The following is a 21,085-nucleotide window of genomic DNA, read 5'->3' as shown; positions in this document are numbered from 1 at the left end:
TATAACTACTATAATACTGTCCTCTATGTACGAATAAATATAATACTGTCCCGTATGTACAAGAATATAACTACTATAATACTGTCCCGTATGTACAAGAATATAACTACTATAATACTGCCTCCTATGTACAAAAATATACCTACTATAATACTGCCCCCTATGTACAAGAATATAACTACTATAATACTGCCTCCTATGTACAAAAATATAACTACTATAATACTGCCCCCTATGTACAAGAATATAACTACTATAATACTGCTCCCCTATGTACAAGAATATAACTACTATAATACTGCCCCCTATGTACAAGAATATAACTACTATAATACTGCTCCCTATGTACAAGAATATAACTACTATAATACTGCCCCCTATGTACAAGAATATAACTACTATAATACTGCCCCCTATGTACAGGAATATAACAACTATAATACTGCCCCCTATGTACAAGAATATAACTACTATAATACTGCCCCCTATGTACAAGGATATAACTACTATAATACTGCCCCCTATGTACAAGAATATAACTACTATAATACTGCTCCCTATGTACAAGAATATAACTACTATAATACTGCTACTATGTACAAGAATATAACTACTATAATACTGCCCCCTATGTACAAGAATATAACTACTATAATACTGCTCCCTATGTACAAGAATATAACTACTATAATACTGCTCCCTATGTACAAGAATATAACTACTATAATACTGCCCCCTATGTACAAGAATATAACTACTATAATACTGCTCCCTATGTACAAGAATATAACTACTATAATACTGCCCCCTATATAGCGTGCGCCCAGTAATGACCTGCTGTAGGTGACAGCGCTCCACTGTACTTGAGGTTCTATAACTTTTTCCTGTGGACAGATGTGTATTTTCTTTTGAACTGCAGAATCTTTCTTCTCATTCTGTATTTTACAAGATGTTCTGCAGTGTTACAGGGTTTAGCTACAGGGTGTGATCTGTACTTTGATCTGTAAGTAAATTATTCTTGCGCCTTTTCTTCCTTTCGCTATAACTTTATATCCAACCTCTAAAAATATAACGAGACACATTGCTGTTAACTGCTTGTAAAATTCACTGTGTCTCCAGATATCCCCACGCTGGTCCTCTCGCCTACAATAACACAGAGCTCTACTGATGATGCATTGGATTATAATCTCCCACTGAGACTACTGTAACCGCTCTGAGGTCCAACAACCAGGATACCCCTGCTCATTGCATCCTGTATTATACTGCAGAGCTGCACTCACTATTCTGCTGGTGGAGTCACTGTGTACATACACTACTTATTCTGTACTGCTCCTGAGTTACATCCTGTATTAAACCCCAGAGCTGCACTCACTATTCTGCTACTGGAGTCACTGTGTACATACATTACTTATCCTGTACTGATGCGGAGTTGCATCCTGTATTATACTCCAGAGGTGCACTCACTATTCTGCTGGTGGTGGAGTCACTGTGTACATACATTACTTATCCTGTACTGATCCTGAATTCCATCCTGTATTATACTCCAGAGCTGCACTCACTATTCTGCTGGTGGAGTCACTGTGTACATACATTACTTATCCTGTACTGCTCCTGAGTTACATCCTGTATTATACCCCAGAGCTGCACTCACTATTCTGCTGGTGGAGTCAGTGTGTACATACATTACTTATCCTGTACTGCTCCTGAGTTACATGCTGTATTATACTCCAGAGCTGCACTCACTATTCTGCTGGTGGAGTCACTGTGTACATACATTACTTATCCTGTACTGCTCCTGAGTTACATGCTGTATTATACTCCAGAGCTGCACTCACTATTCTGCTGGTGGAGTCACTGTGTACATACATTACTTATCCTGTACTGCTCCTGAGTTACATGCTGTATTATACTCCACAGCTGCACTCACTATTCTGCTGGTGGAGTCACTGTGTACATACATTACTTATCCTGTACTGATGCTGAGTTGCATCCTGTATTATACTCCAGAGCTGCACCCCCACATTACAAAATCTCATCAGGAAATGTTTGACTGTCTTTTGTTGTGAATGCCTTGGTCTGCTGAGGTGTCACTTGCTCGGAGGATTCTGTCATGTAGCAACTTAGCTCCGCCCAGGAGATTTAATAGTAAAACATACAACAAAACCAGAGCACTGTACCTCCATGAGTGTGCGCAGCGACTCCACGTATGACTGCTCCGTGTCCTGGAGGGTCAGAAAGACATGTTTCCTCATATCCTGGAAAGAACAAAAAAGTTAATGAGACCAGTGCATCATGGGACATCATAGTAGCATCATAAGGTAACCACAAGGCGATGAATACCAACAATATGGTGTCACTATTGGGGCCTCATGGGGTGGAGGTCAACCTGATCGATCTCATTTGGGGTTGAGTTAGTCCCAACTGGGCTCCTTTGGGGTGGAGCTAATCCTGATTGGCCCTATATTCCTTTTTCATGGACTCCTCAATAATAGCAATCGACGGACTAGGAAACCATTCCGCCATTCTTTTCTACAAGGGGTGAGAAAGGTGTGGGAGGGCATGGGGGTCAGTGAACCCCTTAAAGACCACGCACAGTAAACCTAAGGCGCTTGGTCCTGGGCTGTAATCCCATCCGATAGCAAAAATACAGCCTGGGATTAAAGTCTCTGTTCCTGCAATCAAGCAGTAGCAGGTCGGGTCTTCAGCTGTCAGACACAGCCGAGGACCCGGAGGAGGAGAGAGATGCTTTCCAGGCTAAGTAATGCAGTGTACTATTCTGGCGATCAAACAATCGTCCCTTTCAGAGACCAAAAAATTGTGTCATAAAAATTCAATAGTTTAGTTTAAAAAAAACAAAAAACATTTGTCCCCACGAAAAACCTGTGTAAGGATTAATGTACACGGACGGATTATCGCTGCGGAATTCGACGTGCATTCCGCAGCAATGTCCGTCCATATGCATGCTGTGGTAAACGATTCTGCCATGCCCATGAGCAGAAATCAACTGCGATTTTCCGCTCATGGGGGAGAATCGCAGCATGTTCTATTCTATGTGGAAAAATCACACGGACGGCTCCCATGGACAGCCATGGAAGTTATCCGTCCCGCGATACTTCTGCTGTGAGAACAGCGGAAGTACCACAAGAATCCGCGTCACCGCCCACTGCTGGCGTGTCATGCGCTGCACTGGGAATGCACGCTGGGTGAGACACTCGCGGCGGATCCGGAGAGGTGAGTATAGGGTCTCTGGGGGGCGCTGGGTCTTATTTTGCAGGCGGAATCCGATCCCGCCGTGGGCATGACCCCTTTAGGCTGGCTTAACACTGGTGATAAAATCGCGTGATGTAAGAGTGAGTGAGAACGCACGATTATGAAACCAATGATTTTCAATGATTTGATTCTCATTTGCGATGTTTTCACTCAAGCCAAGTTGTGATTAAAAAAAATCCGCAGTATCGCCCGTTGTCGCCGCCGGCCCCATTGAAATCAATGGGAGAAGATGCGATCCCTGCTGCATCTGTGGCAGCGGGACTCCTTCAGGCCCGCAGGGTTGTTTCCACGTGAATCACGCCCTCGCCAGCGTGAAATGGATAAAATACTCCCAAAATTTTTTTACAAAGCAGCTCATAACCGGAATTACCGCGTTCGTAATGAAACAGACAATGAAAATATATTGTTACTCATCGCATGGCGAACGGCATAAAAATAGTTTAAAAAAAAAAAAGTAACGCCAGAATTGTTCGTTTTCTTTGTTTGCCTCCAAGACTCCCGTGTGCCCCAGACTGGCACCAATAACAACCAAACTCTGTTAGCAGAAAACATACGGCGCTCACAGAGGTCCGTTACCGGAAAAATACAAATATTACGGGTCTTAGAGTGCGGCCATGCAGAGCCAATGGTGTTATTGCGCAAAAGTAGCAAAAACTAAAAAACCATCTCTATACACTCGGTGCCGCAGGAATCATGCCGATCAGATAAGAAAATGATCCGCTTATTACTACTGAATGGTGAATGCTGTGAAAACAACCCAAAAACAAGGGCAGAATTTTGCACGTTTTTTCCATCTCCCTCCCCCCAAAAATGTACTAAACACATTATATGGACCCCAGGGGGCGGCTAGTAAAAATACAACTGTACCCAAAAGAACAAGCCCTCGTGGCCGTCAGCGAGACTCCAGCAACCTGGCAATGAAAATCACTTGTCCCTTAAGGCGGCAGGCCGGTCAGTAAGGGGCTAGAAAAACGGATCCGTTCAAAACGCCGCGCTGATCTGAACAAGCTTTTTGTTGAACTCCACTTAGTAAAGCGACAACCAACGGCCATAATTACGGCTCATATGGCGGCCCTCACCCAGCTGCTCCAGACCCTGAAGGGCAAATCTACTTCGTTCTATAGGACTACAGATTTGCTATTCAAGATCTTGCAAAAAGATAAGCTGCACGGCTACCTCCATGAACACTCCAGGGGCGGCCATATTGGTTGACACCAAAAACCTAAATCAAGGATATATCACTACACAGCAGACCACAGAGACGTAGGCCGGCCGCACAGTCTCGGGGAAGCGGTCTACAAGAAAATCTGTTTCTGTTGCCCCTAGCAACCAATCACAGCGCAGCTTTCATTTCCTACATGGCTGGGGTAAAATAGAAGCTGCGCTGTGATTGGCTGTTATATATTATACTGCTGAGGTAAAATGAAAGCGGCGCTGTGATTGGTTGTTATATATTATACTGAGGTAAAATGAAAGCTGGGCTGTGATTGGTTGTTATATATTATACTGCTGAGGTAACATGAAAGCGGCGCTGTGATTGGTTGTTATATATTATACTGCTGAGGTAAAGTGAAAGCAGCGCTGTGATTGGTTGTTATATATTATACCACTGAGGTAACATGAAAGCAGCGCTGTGATTGGTTGTTATATATTATACTGCTGAGGTAAAATGAAAGCGGCGCTGTGATTGGTTGTTATTAGGGATGAGCGAACGTGTCCGTTACGGACACATCCGCACCCGGACACCGGCTTTGCCGAACACTGCAGTGTTCGCGCGTAAGTGTCCGGGTGCCGCCGGGGGGCGGGGAGATGCGCGGCGGCGCGGGCGGCAGTAGCGGGGAACAGGGGGGAGCCCTCTCTCTCTCCCTCTCCCCCCCACTCCCCGCCGCACCCCCCCGCGCTGCCACGGCGGCCCCCGAACTTTTTCGCCCGAACACTGAAGTGTTCGCAAAGTTCGGTGTTCGGGCGAAAAAGGGGCGGAGCCGAACGTGTTCGCTCATCTCTAGTTGTTATATATTATACTGAGGTAAAATGAAAGCTGGGCTGTGATTGGTTGTTATATATTATACTGCTGAGGTAACATGAAAGCTGGGCTGTGATTGGTTGTTATATATTATACTGCTGAGGTAACATGAAAGCTGCGCTGTGATTGGTTGTTATATATTATACTGCTGAGGTAACATGAAAGCTGCGCTGTGATTGGTTGTTATATATTATACTGCTGAGGTAAAGTGAAAGCAGCGCTGTGATTGGTTGTTATATATTATACTGCTGAGGTAACATGAAAGCAGCGCTGTGATTGGTTGCTATTTCTTATACTGCTGTGGTAAAATGAAAGCAGCGCTGTGATTGGTTGTTATATATTATACTGCTGAGGTAAAGTAAAAGCTGCGCTGTGATTGGTTGATATTTCTTATACTGCTGTGGTAAAATGAAAGCGGCGCTGTGATTGGTTGCTATGGCAACAACGGCAGATTTTCTTCTAGACATCTTACATAAGAGTGCGGTGCCAGCCTATTTTTTCGTGGCCGCCCTGTATTTCTGGGGATGTTTTTTGCTAATTGGGGGGTGTATTGTTATTTAGGTAGGTCGCCGGCTGCGCTGCATCACAACAATATGTCCCCTGTTTCCGGCAGTACTGTACGCAGCACTGCACATATCATCCCGCTGGGCGGAGGCGCCGGGCTATTCAGCGACATTAATACGGAGGTGAAGCGTTGCTATGAATAGCCGGTACGCAGCTGAGAGGGTGAAGGAGCCGCCTTCATCATCCACTCCAACACGTCACAATGGATTGTGGAAAGAAGGGATCGCCATGGAAACACGTGTGACTGCCCCCCCATACATGTAACTGAGAGCGAGTCACATGGAGGGAGACCTGATCACCGCGGTCCTCGCCCAATAAGATTAGGTCCGGTTCACCATGGCACAAATATCACAGCAAAACCGTCACCGGAACAAGGGGCTGCAAATGAGGGCGTATGGGAGACCCCACAAAAGTGAAGCGATGGACGTCGTAACACCCACCGCCCCAAAGGTGCCCCGTACTCTAATGCTGCCGCCCTCCTCACCACAGAGTCACCAGTGTCAGAGACTTTATATACATTAAGGACAATGCCATTTATGGGCGTTCATTTTGGTTAACTCTTCCACAAGGACCAATTCACTCCGGTAGACGGGCGCCAATCAATGAGACGGCCGCTTGCCTACTGGGCTTTGCACGTGCGGATTCAGAATTAGGGCTTATTTATAGGGGGGAGCGTGATGTCGGGCTGAGGAACTCGTCCTCATATCGCACTCACTAACGTACATTTTTTTACGGCAATGCGGAACGTTTTTGATACAAACTCGCCTCGCTTCTGTGAAATCACGATCCTCCCGCGCGTCATGTCGCAAGTACTTCCCATAGACTTCAATGGGAAACATCGCGTCCCACGCCCATCATACAGAATGCAATGGCTTTTAAGGTCCCATTGAGAACAATAGACGCAGCGTCCCGAGGCGGCGCCCCAAAGAGAGAACGTGCTAAGGTTATTTATCCTTGCAGTGATGAAAATTAGTACTCATGTAATCCTGAGCTACATCCTGTATTATACACCAGAGCTGCACTCACTATTCTGCTGGTGGAGTCACTGTGTACATACATTACTTATCCTGTACTGCCCCTGAGTTACATCCTGTATTATACCCCAGAGCTGCACTCACTATTCTGCTGGTGGAGTCACTGTACATACATTACTTATCCTGTAGTGATCCTGAGTTACATCCTGTATTATACTCCAGATCTGCACTCACTATTCTGCTGGTGGAGTCACTGTGTACATACATTACTTATCCTGTACTGATCCTGAGTTACATCCTGTATTATACTGCAGAGCTGCACTCACTATTCTGCTGGTGGAGTCACTGTGTACATACATTACTTATCCTGTACTGATCCTGAGTTACATCCTGCATTATACCCCAGAGCTGCACTCACTATTCTGCTGGTGGAGTCACTGTGTACATACATTGAGATGCACTGTGCCTGTGCTAATTTCCTACTTGTCCAGGAAGGAAACGGGAGCCGATGCAATTTATCAGAATTGGAGCCACCTTATGGATGGAATCGCATCACGTCCTTCCATCAATGGCCATCTGCAGGATGGAGCGACTGCAGCCAAAGGAGAAAGCAAAGGGGAGTGACAAAGGCAAAGGGGAGGGGCTTCAGAAGGAAAGAAAACACTGCTGTTCACCTGAAGACTATACATTAGTAAGTTGTGAATGTCCCCAGCAGCCTCTTTGTTGACTGGACTATATAAAAGGTGCTCAACCCCTTTAGGCCTCCTGTCCACGACCGTGATTCTGCCGGCGGTAATCACTCAGGCTGAAGCATTGCTATGGAAAGTGCCGGCCCCCTGTCCACGAGCGGAGAAGCATTGAGATTCTCCGCTCGCGGCCGGCAATTCGCAGCCTGCTGCGAATTGCCCCAGTTCTCCACAGTCAGCGTATCTGTCAGGTAGCCTTAGGCTGCCTGTCCATGGGCAATGATCCGCTTACGATAAATCACCCGTGAATCCCGTTATGTAAAGCATTTTTCCATAGGCTAACTATGGAAAGCGCAGCCAGACGTCCACGAGCGGAGAATCATAGCAATTCTCCGCTCACGGGATTGAAATTGTGGCACCCTGCGATTTGCCGCGATGAGCTTATCTATTAGATAGGCTTATTGCGAAGACCTGTCAGTGCCCCCCCCGCCCCCCTACAGCCGTGGACAGGGGGCCTTAAACTGCCGAATTTTATTACACTTTGACTAAACTTTATATAAAAATGTATGAGGGAAAAAAAATAAAACAATAGTGTTGTGATCCCCCCCCCCCCCCCCCAAGCGGGAGCCTCGCCTCCCCCTCCTGGACGGTGATCTCACCCATCACTTTGTCATCAACGCACAGATTCTGACAAGCTGAATACCTGGCGGGATCAGTCAGTTCTGTAGGATGACATGGCGCAGACCTCGCGTCACTAGGGACCGCCATACCGTCACCATGACAACAGTTAAAAATGATCAGATGTTATGCAAATATTAAGGCTTAAAGGGGAACTCCAGTGAAATCCATGCGGTGAGGTTTCCCTGTAGTAAGCTTATTGGCATCTAGTTATCTGTCCCCCTCTCTATAGTAACTGCCTGCAGTTTAAACAGCGGCTGTTCAGTAGCGAACGGCCGCTGTGTTATCTCAATGGAGGGGGCGGGGGAGCGAGAGGAGAGAAACCTCCTGCACTGCCTCGCCCCCCTACTGGCCGCTCCATGAGTGAGCCAGCTCTGCTAGCTCCTGTGCAGGAGCACGGGAACGCAGAGACACAGGGACGAGTGTCAGGCATCGTTTGCCTGACACTCGTCCTGTGTAAATGGGCCTTTAAGCTGTATATAGTGGCTGAAATGGTATGACTGCAGGGGGTGGTTGATTACGTCTAGCAGGGATTGCAGTCAGTAGGTCAGGGAGCATGTTATCAGGCGGAGTATAGAGGGGTTTGGTTTAGGGGATACGGTATGCCTCCCTGAAGAGGTGTGTTTTTAGAGTCAGGAATTGCCTGGATAATTTGGGGTAGCAGGTTCCAGAGGACCGGTGCTGCTCTGGAGAAGTCTTGGAGGTGGGAATGAGAGGTTCAAATTAAAGGGGCGCTTAGTCTGATTTTGGTAGCAGAGGGCCCGGGGTGGAGGGTGGATTGAGATGAGGGAGGCAATGTAGGGCGGTGCTATGGAGAGCTTTATGGATGAAGGTAGCGAGTTTGAATTGAATTCTGTATTTGGCGGGCAGCCAGTGCAGTGACCGGCACAGGGCAGAGGCGTCCGAGTAGTGGCTGGACAGGAAGATGAGCCTGGCTGCCGCATTCAGGATGGATTGCAGAAGGGAGAGTCTTTGAACACTTCCATTGAAGGAGAACTCCCCGCCTCACATGGTAACCTGTTCCACTCATTGATCCCCTCACTGTCTAATATCTCATCTGAATCTCCTCCCTTTCAGTTTAATCCCATTGCTTCTAGTCTTTCCTTGTGCAGATGAGAATAGGGCTGATCCCTCTGCACTGTGACAGCCCTTCAGATATTTGTAGACAGCTATTAAAGGGGTTTGGTCTGCGCATGCGCAGAAGACATGTGCGGCGCGAGCATGCCGGAGCGGCCCCATTCAACAGAGCAGAAGACCGGACAGCGCAAGCGCGTCTAATGGAAGGAGAAGGCAGCTTTAGTCGGCGCCATGGAGACGGGGACGCCAGCACCGGAGGAGGTAACTGTATAACTTCTGTATGGCTCATATTTAATGCACGATGTATATTACAAAGTGCATTAATATGGCCATACAGAAGTGTATAACCACACTTGCTGCCGCGGGACAACCCCTTTAAGTCTTCTCTCGTCTTCTTTTTTGCAAGCTAAACATTCCCAGATCCTTTAACCGTTCCTTATAGGACATGATTTGCAGGCCGCTCACCGTCTTGGTAACTCTTCTCTTAACTTGCTCCAGTTTGTCTATGTCTTTTTTAAAGTGGGTTGCCCAGAACTGGACCCAGTATTCCAGATGAGGTCTGACTAAGGAAGAGTAGAGGGAGATAATGACCTCACGTGATCTAGACTCTATGCTTCTCTTAATACATCCCAGAACTGTGTTTGCCTTTTTGGCTGGTGCATCACAGTGTTGACTCATGTTCAGTCTATGATCTATAAGTATACCCAAGTCTTTTTCACATGTGCTGCTTAGCCCAATTCCTTGCATTCTGTATGTGCTTTTTTGATTTTTCTTGCCCAGATGTAGGACTTTGCATTTCTCCTTGTTAAATACTATTCTGTTAGTCTCCGCCCACTGTGCAAGCTTTCCTAGATCTTTTTAATTACTCTCACTCTCTCTTCCCTAGTGTTAGCTATCCCTCCTAGCTTTGTATCATTGGTAAATTTGATCACTTTCCCATCAATTCCCTCCTCCAGGTCATTTATAACAATGTTGACCAACACTGGGCCCAGGACAGAGCCTTGTGGTCCCCACTTGATACATTCTTCCACTTGGCTGTGCAGCCATTTATGACCACTCTTGGAGTACGATCACTCAGTCAGTTGTGAATCCACCTAACAGTTGCCTTGTCAATCCCAGATTTGGTCATTTTTTAAATAAGTATGGTATGAGATACTTTGTCAAATGCTTTACTAAAGTCGAGATATACTATAGCCACCGCATTTCCCTGATCAACTCAGTCGGTGATTCTGTCCTAGAAGGAAATTAGATTAGTCTGGCATGACTTGTTTGTTACAAACCCATGCTGGCTCTGGTTAGTTACTCCATTTTTATCCAAGTACTTGCATACATGCTGTTTTATAATTTGTTTCTTTCCCAGTATAGAAGTCAGGCTCACAGGTCTGTAGTTTCCTGGATGAGGTTGGTTAGTAGAGGGCAGAAACACCAGTACGGCAGTTATAGAGAGGCTCAGTTTTTGGTAGAGAGAGGACATAATGTTAGAGACAACGGACAGACAGTCGGTGGAGTTCTGAAGGAATGGTGCTGTGATGTCAAGGGAGGAGGTGTATAACTGGGAGTCGTTAGCATATAGATGGTACTGAAAGCCAAAACTCCTGATAGTTTGTCCAATAGGGGCTGTGTAAGTGGAGAAGAGGAGGGGGCCGAGGCCCGAGCCCTGGTGGACCCCAACAGCAAGGGAAGAGAAGGGGAGATAGAGCCAGCTAAGGAGACACTGAATGAGTGATCAGATAGGTAGGAGGAGAACCAGGAAAGGGCAGTGTCCTTTAGTCCGATGGAGCGAAGCATACTGAGGAGGAGTTTGTGGTCAACAGTGCCAAATGCTGCAAAGAGGTTGAAGAGGATCAGTAGGGAGTAATCGCCCCTCGATTTGGCTGTCAGGAGATCATTTGACACATTTGTAAGGGCGTTTTCGGTCGAGTGTAAAAGTGTTTAGTTTATTGTCCAGGTCTTTACGAATGTGATGATACCAAACATGTTTTATTTTAATGTTTTAAAAAAATTAATTAAACAAAGAGAGCAAAGTGTGCAAAAAGCTTTATTTTTGTATATTTTTTTTTAGATTTTTTTTTTAACACTATTTTTAGATTTTTTCATGTTCCTGTATGGGACTTAAACCTGCGATGCTCTGATTGCAAAGATAATACACTGCAGCAGTATTACCGTACTGCAATGCATTATCACTTCTTATAGCAATCGTAGGCCATGGCAGACCTGGACCAGACTGTTTGGCATCCAGTTGCGATCGCAGGGCGAAGGGCTGATAATGTCATAGAGGGAGTACCTCCCACTGTGAACACTATACATGCTGCAATCAACATTGATTGCAGCATGCAAGAGGTTAACAGCAAGCGGTTTGCTGTCAGTCACAACTGGCTCCCACTGGGGATGGCGCATGCTCAGCTTCTAAGCCCTTGCCATCCATAGGATGCAAGTATAAGTCCACTTGCAGGAATCCCTCCCCATTAAGGACATGCATGTAGATCGTGGGGCGGGAAGTGGGTTAATACCATTGCAATCTTTATACTATGCATATTATTTATACTACATGGTAAGCAGTGTTCGGCTGCTCTGCCCCAGGGGGTTCCACTTTCCTGCTCCGAAATGGGGAATCCCCTGGTCGAATTCATCCGTTTTATGACAAAACCGAACAGAACCAAAACGAACAACTTTGACTATAATGGGGTCCATAGAATTTCCACTCAGCTGCCCAGCATTTACTGGTGGAAATGTAGCCCTATTTCTTCTGGTATTTTGTGCCGAATCTGCGACGGAACCTCCAACGGGACAGTAGCGCTGGATGTTCCAATGCAAATGTGAACCCGGCCTTAAACAGAAAAAAAATCTATAGTGAAATGCAGCTCCCAGGGAGAACAGCGGATCACTGCGAGCCACTACAGGACAGACGGTAAGATGACAGGGACATCTGCATGATTTTCTCTTCTAGGTCATACAGGGAGGTCTGGAGCAGTGGATCCACTCTATGATATCCATATGCCCTAACAGGGGTTAACTGTTGGCATAATCCCTTTAGAGGGTGGTCTCAGCTTTGGACAACCCCTACAAACTAACCCTTGACAATAGGGTCCTGCAGGTGAAACCCCAGAGATCAGTGATAATCTGTGGAGAAACCTGGTAGTAAGGGTTCAATTTGTCTGCAGCTCCCCCACAGGAGAAATAAAGTATTACACAGTGTCCATTCACCTCAATGGGCTGACTGTACAATGCAGGACAGGACGGGTCCTCCAAAGAGAGAGACACTCTTTATAACCACTCTCCTTGGCCAAGACTTAAGGATCCGGAACATAAGACCCCAACTCAGAATTCATTAACAGAGTGTACAGAAATGGGTTTTCTAAACTGATGATCCCCTTAAGGCCCCAAATAATCCAATCCTTGAAGAGATTAAACATGGAGGTTACAGTTAGAAGGGATTATGACGTTAATGGCTTCAATCACAGATACATTGAGCTATGACAGTAGAATGAGGTGCGGCTCTGGTCCTGTCCTTACAGCAGCTTAGAGGTAATTGTCTCTGCCGATTCTTCCAGAGACCTTCATTATAAAATATTATGTCCAAATTACCGGCAGACGAGGGCGGAAACAAGAGGAGTAATAATGTGTTCAAGGACAGGACGTCTCTTAACGAAGTAGCCAAAAGTGATGCCAATGAAAGAGCTAAAACACGTGAAAAAACTGCATAACTGAAGCCAAAGGTGACCCCAATGTCTACAGCGTGAGCAGCGGAAGGTGGGAGGGGCTGCAGTGTGATTGACAGCTCTGATCTCGGGTCCGGTTATGCCTTTGTTGAGAGATCGCTGTAAAACATCATTCCTCACAGACGTATTATGTCTGCATGTCTCTGAAAAATTAGATCTGAAGGTTGTGCCCCAGTTTAGCCACAGCCAGAGCTGTACTCATAATTCTGCTAGTCGCTACTCACAGTAGGTCATGCACCTATCAGCTTGGCTAACTGGATGAACAATTGGATGGTTAATGTAAACACTACCTCTCACACAAGGAAGTATAGTACAATGTGCTATACAGACAGTGAACCAGTAGGGGGTGCTGGGGTATGTGAAGTCAGAGCTAATGCAAAGTAGTTTCAGAATTATTAACCCCTTAGGGATGCAGACTATTTTGGACCAAAGAATAATATTAATTTTTTTTGGGGGGGGGGATTTTTATCTACACAAAAGCCATAACTTTATGTTCCCGCCGACATAGTTGTATGAGGCTTGTGTTTTTTGTGGCGGGCTGTAGTTTCTATTGGTACCATTTCTTTGGCGCATATAATGTATTGCAGAGCTTTTTTTTGTATGGCAGAGAAATAACACACATCATTATTTTTTGTGGGTTGGTACGATTACAACAATACCAAAAATATTTATATTTTTTAGGTTTTTCCACTTTTGCGCAATGTATTTTTTTTTTCAAAGCATCACTGCAGTTAAAACTATATATATTTTTTTACATTTTTCCATTAATGGAGCTCTGTGAGGGCGGTATGTTTTATGTGTTTTTGGCACCATTTTGCAGTACATATGGCTTTTTTCATCAGAATTTTTCTTGGAGGAGAAATGAGCAAAAAATGCATTTGGGCTCAGTTTTTATTTTTTATTGTATAAGATGTTATGGATGTGACGATGCCAAACGTGTCTCCTTTTTTTACTTTTTTTTTTAAAGAAGGGAAATTGTGCACAAAATGTTTTTGACCATTTTTACATTTTTAATGTCCCTGTAGGGGACTTGAACCCGTCACACTATGATCAGTATGATATTACTCCTGAGCTCGCTCCATCCATAAGATGTAAGATTACGTCCATTCAAGGGTTCTGTTTCCCATCCAGGACATACATGTACACCCTGGGAGAAAAGGGTTAAACGGTTACCTAGGACTTTTACTATTGATGACCTACCCTCAGGATAGATCATCAATAACTGATCGCCGGGGGTCCACTGTTCAGGATCTCCAGGCCCCTGTCAGTATAGACAACCCTGAAAGCAGATAGCGCTATCAACATTGCAGTAGCCTGGTATAGCACTGCAGGCACAGCTTGAAATTAATGGGAGCTGTACCTACAGTACCAAACTGGCCCACTGCAATATGGACAGCGCTATCTGCTTCTAATGCTGTCCATACCGACGTGTAGTGCTGGGAATCAGCTGATCGGTGGGGATCCTGAGTGGCAGACCCCACAGATCAACTATTGATTGTCTATCCTGAAGGTAGGTCATCAACAGTAAAGGTCCCGGACAACCCCTTTAACACTCTGCATTAGCTCTGACTTCATATATCCCAGCGCCTCCTACTGGTTCACTGTCTTGAGACTGTGAGCACAGTGTGGGAATCACAATACTGGCAGCGTCTGACAGCAGTCACAGATAGGAAGGCAGAAAGAGTTACTGGAACTCAATGACCTTTTCCCAGCTGTCCCTGAATCATCTCTACAGTGCCAGTCATGTTCTCAGGGAAGCTGACACAAAGCATGTAAGACGCAAGTAGCTGGTGACTAGAATGCGTCGGTGCCAGCTTTACCAGCATACCACAAAAGTGACTGCCAGGAAGTAGCGCTGAGGATGAAGAGAACCCAGCTGTTAACAGCACGGAAAGTGCTATAAAATCCAATAAGAATGAAATTTCTAGAATGGCCAGTAGATGTCAGCACAACAAGCTGCAGACCAAAGTGGTAAAGCAAGGCATCTCACTTTACAGCATGCAGTAAAGGTGAATGTTATCACTACAAACATGGTATTATATCTCCTCTCCTTTGCAGCAAAAACTGAGGCAAACAATGCATGTGATTCCGAAAAGCGAACCCTCTCCTTAATGGGAAATGGCTGATAACAGAGAACAACAGACTGTTGCACTAGTGAAAACCGCAAACCAGGCAGCTGATAACATAGAACAAAAATTATAGTCAGTTTCTCCGCAGCTTGAATGACTGATACCAGGGAACAAAAGCTTGTACTCGCCCTCGCTGCGGGTCTGTATGACTTTAAGCACAAGTTTTGCTTCTTTATTTGTAACGCCGCAGACCAATTCGCCATCTGCGCGGACTAAAACCTCGCAGTCTCACGGCTGGCAGTCAAGTGTCTGGATTATCGTCTCCATACAAACCACTAATCTCTCCGGAGAAGAAGACGGAGCGGCGGCGGCCATATGAGCGAGCGGCTCGTCTGCTCTGTATATTAGGGGCGTGTCTGGATCCAACCAGCGACACTTAATTATTAATACTATTTTTAGCGCTTTCATTACCGCTCCTTGTGCTGGGCATGTGACAACAGCGCATCTTGGGGTGATACCAGCCTTAGATACATTGGCATATAGCCCTCATACCAGTTCTGAGAACTCCCAATCCTTTTATGTGTGGATGCCATCTGCTGAGTCACTGTATCTAATCCTATCATGTGTGATACTATCTGCTGAGTCACTGTATCTAATCCCATCACATGCGAATACTGTCAACTGAGTCACTGTGTCTAATCCGTTCCTGTGTGATACTATCTGCTGAGCCACTGTATCTAATCCTATCCTGTGTGATACTATCTGCTGAGTCACTGTATCTAATCCGATCCTGTGTGATACTATCTGCTGAGTCACTGTATCTAATCCTATCATGTGTGATACTATCTGCTGAGTCACTGTATCTAATCCCATCACATGCGAATACTGTCAACTGAGTCACTGTATCTAATCCGGGCCTGTGTGATACTATCTGCTGAGCCACTGTATCTAATCCCATCACATGCAAATACTGTCAACTGAGTCACTGTCTCTAATCCGTTCCTGTGTGATACTATCTGCTGAGCCACTGTATCTAATCCTATCCTGTGTGATACTATCTGCTGAGTCAAATGTATCTAATCCGATCCTGTGTGATACTATCTGATGAGTCACTGTATCTAATCCTATCATGTGTGATACTATCTGCTGAGCCACTGTATCTAATCCGATCCTGTGTGATACTATCTGCTGAGTCACTGTATCTAATCCTTTCCTGTGTGATACTATCTGCTGAGCCACTGTATTTAATCCGATCCTGTGTGATACTATCTGCTGAGTCACTGTATCTAATCCGTTCCTGTGTGATACTATCTGCTGAGTCACTGTATCTAATCCTATCATGTGTGATACTATCTGCTGAGCCACTGTATTTAATCCGATCCTGTGTGATACTATCTGCTGAGCCACTGTATCTAATCCTGTCCTGTGTGATACTGTCTGCTGAGTCACTGTGTCTAATCCGTTCCTGTGTGATACTATCTGCTGAGTCACTGTATCTAATCCTATTATGTGTGATACTATCTGCTGAGCCACTGTATCTAATCCTTTCCTGTGTGATACTATCTGCTGAGTCACTGTATCTAATCCTATCATGTGTGATACTATCTGCTGAGCCACTGTATCTAATTCGATCCTGTGTGATACTATCTGCTGAGTCACTGTATCTAATCCTATCATGTGTGATACTATCTGCTGAGCCACTGTATCTAATCCCATCACATGCAAATACTGTCAACTGAGTCACTGTGTCTAATCCGTTCCTGTGTGATACTATCTGCTGAGCCACTGCATCTAATCCTATCCTGTGTGATACTATCTGCTGAGTCACTGTATCTAATCCGATCCTGTGTGATACTATCTGCTGAGTCACTGTATCTAATCCTATCATGTGTGATACTATCTGCTGAGCCACTGTATCTAATCCGATCCTGTGTGATACTATCTGCTGAGTCACTGTATCTAATCCTTTCCTGTGTGATACTATCTGCTGAGCCACTGTATTTAATCCGATCCTGTGTGATACTATCTGCTGAGTCACTGTATCTAATCCGTTCCTGTGTGATACTATCTGCTGAGTCACTGTATCTAATCCTATCATGTGTGATACTATCTGCTGAGCCACTGTATTTAATCCGATCCTGTGTGATACTGCCGGCTGTACTTTGTATTTAATCTTATGATGTGTGGCACTGTCTGCTGAACTGGTGTATGTATTCCAGTGTGATACACAACGGGGCAGAAAATATCTAATCTTATCATGTGATACTGTCTGGTGAGCAGTGTATCTAATCTTATCATGTGTGATACAAAGATAAATCAGATCCCTCAGAAGCTACACACATCCATACTCGTATAACCCACCACAAGACCCGCCATGAGAGGAACACGTGGCTGCAGGACGTCCTGAACATATCGCTGAGCTGTCATTGTCCCTCGTACCACTACTAGGGGGGACCGACTGTTGTATGTGATGTCCCCCAGGCAATCACACCAGCAGGGGGCAGTGTGTCGCTCCACAGCAAAGGCAGGATTGAGGCGCTCACCCTGAGGTCCCCAGACACAATCACGGCCGTCATCAGCGTCCAAACTAAACCTGGGTTCATGGCTGAAGACAACCGGTTCCCATCCTTAGCGTCCAGTTTCATCATTCACGACATTAAAGAAAACGGAGGTGGCGGTGGGGGTCAGAGGCCGTACATGTAATGGGGGCGACAGTGGGGGTCAGAGGCCGTACATGTAATGGGGGCGACAGTGGGGGTCAGAGGCCGTACATGTAATGGGGGCGACGGTGGGGGTCAGAGGCCGTACATGTAATGGGGGCAACGGTGGGGGGCAGAAGCTGTACATGTAATGGGAGTGACGGTGGGGGGCAGAAGCCGTACATGTAATGGGGGCGATGGTGGGGGTCAGAGGCCGTACATGTAATGGGGGCGACGGTGGGGATCGGAGGCCGTACATGTAATGGGGGCGACGGTGGGGATCGGAGGCCGTACATGTAATGGGGGTGACGGTGGGGGTCAGAGGTCGTACATGTAATGGGGGCGACGGTGGGGGTCAGAGGCCGTACATGTAATGGGAGTGACGGTGGGGGGCAGAAGCTGTACATGTAATGGGAGTGACGTGGGGGGCAGAAGCTGTACATGTAATGGGGGCGATGGTGGGGGTCAGAGGCCGTACATGTAATGGGGGCGACGGTGGGGATCGGAGGCCGTACATGTAATGGGGGCGACGGTGGGGATCGGAGGCCGTACATGTAATGGGGGTGACGGTGGGGGTCAGAGGTCGTACATGTAATGGGGGCGACGGTGGGGGTCAGAGGCCGTACATGTAATGGGAGTGACGGTGGGGGGCAGAAGCTGTACATGTAATGGGGGCGACGGTGGGGGTCAGAGGCCGTACATTTAATGGGGGCGACGGTGGGGGTCAGAGGCCGTACATGTAATGGGGGCGACGGTGGGGGTCAGAGGCCGTACATGTAATGGGAGCGACGGTGGGGGGCAGAAGCCGTACATGTAATGGGGGCGACGGTGGGGGTCAGAGGCCGTACATGTAATGGGGGCGACGGTGGGGGTCAGAGGCCGTACATGTAATGGGGGGCGACGGTGGGGGTCAGAGGCCGTACATGTAATGGGGGCGACGGTGGGGGTCAGAGGCCGTACATGTAATGGGGGCGACGGTGGGGGTCAGAGGCCGTACATGTAATGGGGGCGACGGTGGGGGTCAGAGGCCGTACATGTAATGGGGGCGACGGTGGGGGTCAGAGGCCGTACATGTAATGGGGGCGACGGTGGGGGTCAGAGGCCGTACATGTAATGGGGGCGACGGTGGGGGTCAGAGGCCGTACATGTAATGGGGGCGACGGTGGGGGTCAGAGGCCGTACATGTAATGGGGGCGACGGTGGGGGTCAGAGGCCGTACATGTAATGGGGGCCACAAGACCAAATGTCCTTCCGCCAAGAGCCTGGAAATTGACAGACGCAGGGGTCTAACGATGCCCTGGATAGCAGAAAACGAAACAGTTGGAGCTGCTAGTGCTTGTTGGATGATCAGACGCTCCTCTCCACTGGTGGTCTGTAGGGGGCGTCCTGAGCCCAGTCACCTTGTGTGCCCTCACACATCCACTGGACCCAACACCTCCTAACAGTCTGGTCAGACGCTCCTCTCTACTGGTCATCTGTAGGGGGCGTCCTGAGCCCGGTCACCTTGTGTGCCCTCACACATCCACTGGACCCAACACCTCCTAACAGTCATAACGGTCCGGTGGGGGACAATTCATCGATACGACCATCTAGCTTCTCACATCACAATAATGTGCCCCCCTCTGGTAACGGGGTGAAATCTTTTCTTTGCTTCGTAGAGGCGTCTAGTGGCCAACAAGCCTTAGAAGCGGAAGAAGAGGTCACTACACACAAGGAGCCTCCGAGAGCCTCTTATAGGCCAGGAGGGAACCAATTTTAGGGCCTCCGATGACAAGACCGTCCATCTAGTCACCACAACTCCCATCATCTACAGATCTGCCGGAGATGGAGCCGCAGGACGGGGTCTGCAGCAAAGTGACAACATCTTCTGCGTTGGTACGAAAGCTCGCTATTGTTACATCATGTCTTTTTGTTAGCCATTAAAAGGTATCATATCTACAAGACTACGTCATTTCTCTTACTGAGAACAATCACATTTAACATCTTCTGGGTACCGGAGTGTTTTTTGACAATGAGTTCATATACAGCGGTCTTATAGAACATATCTGCTATGTACATGTAGCATACGGAGCGATGGAAGCCGTACTTGGCCTCCAGTTCAGATGAGGAAATCTATGACACATCTTCCAGGAAGCCGTCTCCTCAGACAGAGAAATCCTTTATTCTTCCACGAAAACTGCAGGACTGTCCTCATCCGCGCCTCTAATATGAGGCCATACCTGAACATTCCAGATTCAAGACTGCATTGTGCTTTACTGACATAAATGCAATCACGTCTTCTACTCTAGTTACCTCCAAAGCTGCATGCACAATTCTGGAGGCTTGTTAAAGCTCGAGCTGCAGGACCTTCCAACATTGCCCCCCCTGCAGGTTCAATGCATGCACAAGGTATGTTGTGCCAGCGGCAGAGCCCCCCCCCCCCCCCCTAATCACTTTACAGTGACATGTCAGTAGCAGTCGCTGATGTCCATCTCTCAGATGGCAGATTATTGACCAATCAGGTGACAGTGACACTCGCTCTGACTCTGCAATTTGACTGCAACATATGAACGCACTTTTGCGGTCACAAGTTTGCAGCAGGGGGGGGGTCCTGAATGAATCCGGTATCTCTTAAGGACACGCCACTTTTTTTTACATTTCCGTTTTTTTCCTCGCTACTTTCAAAAAAAAAATCACAACTCCTATTTATCCATTGACGCACCTTTCTGAGGACGTGTTGTTTTTTGCAAGACGAGTTGTATTTGTCATTAGTTCTATGTAATATACCATATAATGTACTGAAAAACGTTAAAAATAATTCTAAGTGTAGTGAAATAGTACAAAAAAAGCAATTGCGCCATTTTTGGGGGGCGTCTTGTTTTTATGGTGTACAAACTGCGGCAAAAATGACCTAACTTTATTCTGTGGGTCGGTGCGATTACAGCGAAGCCAAATTTATGGAGTTTTACTTTAAAAAAAATAAAATTTGGAAAAACATTAAAATTATCTTCTGGCCGCCATCATTTTTTTATTTTTCCGTCATCATGGTTGTGCGGGGGTTTGTTTTTGCTACTTTATTTGCTATTTTTAGGAGTACATGTTGCTTTTTCTTTAAAACTGAGTGACCAAAAAAGCGCAATTCTGTGTTTTTTTTTACAACATTCGCCATCCAGGATAGATAATATATTACTAGTCGGACTTTTACGGATGCGATGAGACCAAATATGTTTTATATAAGCTTGATTTGATTTATTATAAAATGTAGGAAAATAGTCTTATTTTTTCTAATAATTAGTAAAACTTTTTTTCCCACTTGAACCTGTGATCGTTTGATCGCCCCCGCAGTA

General features: G+C 46.4%; 1 protein-coding gene across 2 annotated transcripts in view; it reads right to left on the bottom strand.

Annotated features, from left to right (window-relative positions):
• ARHGEF17 (Rho guanine nucleotide exchange factor 17) overlaps positions 1-21,085 on the bottom strand; it is a 208,515-nt gene that overhangs the window by 65,801 nt on the left and 121,629 nt on the right. For both annotated transcript variants that reach the window (XM_066588323.1, XM_066588322.1), the window contains exon 3: positions 2,178-2,255. In XM_066588323.1, coding sequence (XP_066444420.1) covers positions 2,178-2,255 — 78 coding nt within the window. The remainder of the gene's footprint in view (positions 1-2,177; positions 2,256-21,085) is intronic.

Source organism: Eleutherodactylus coqui, chromosome 1 (genome assembly GCF_035609145.1).
Source record: "Eleutherodactylus coqui strain aEleCoq1 chromosome 1, aEleCoq1.hap1, whole genome shotgun sequence".
NCBI lineage: Eukaryota > Metazoa > Chordata > Amphibia > Anura > Eleutherodactylidae > Eleutherodactylus > Eleutherodactylus coqui.
This window is presented reverse-complemented; position numbering and strand designations above follow the sequence as displayed.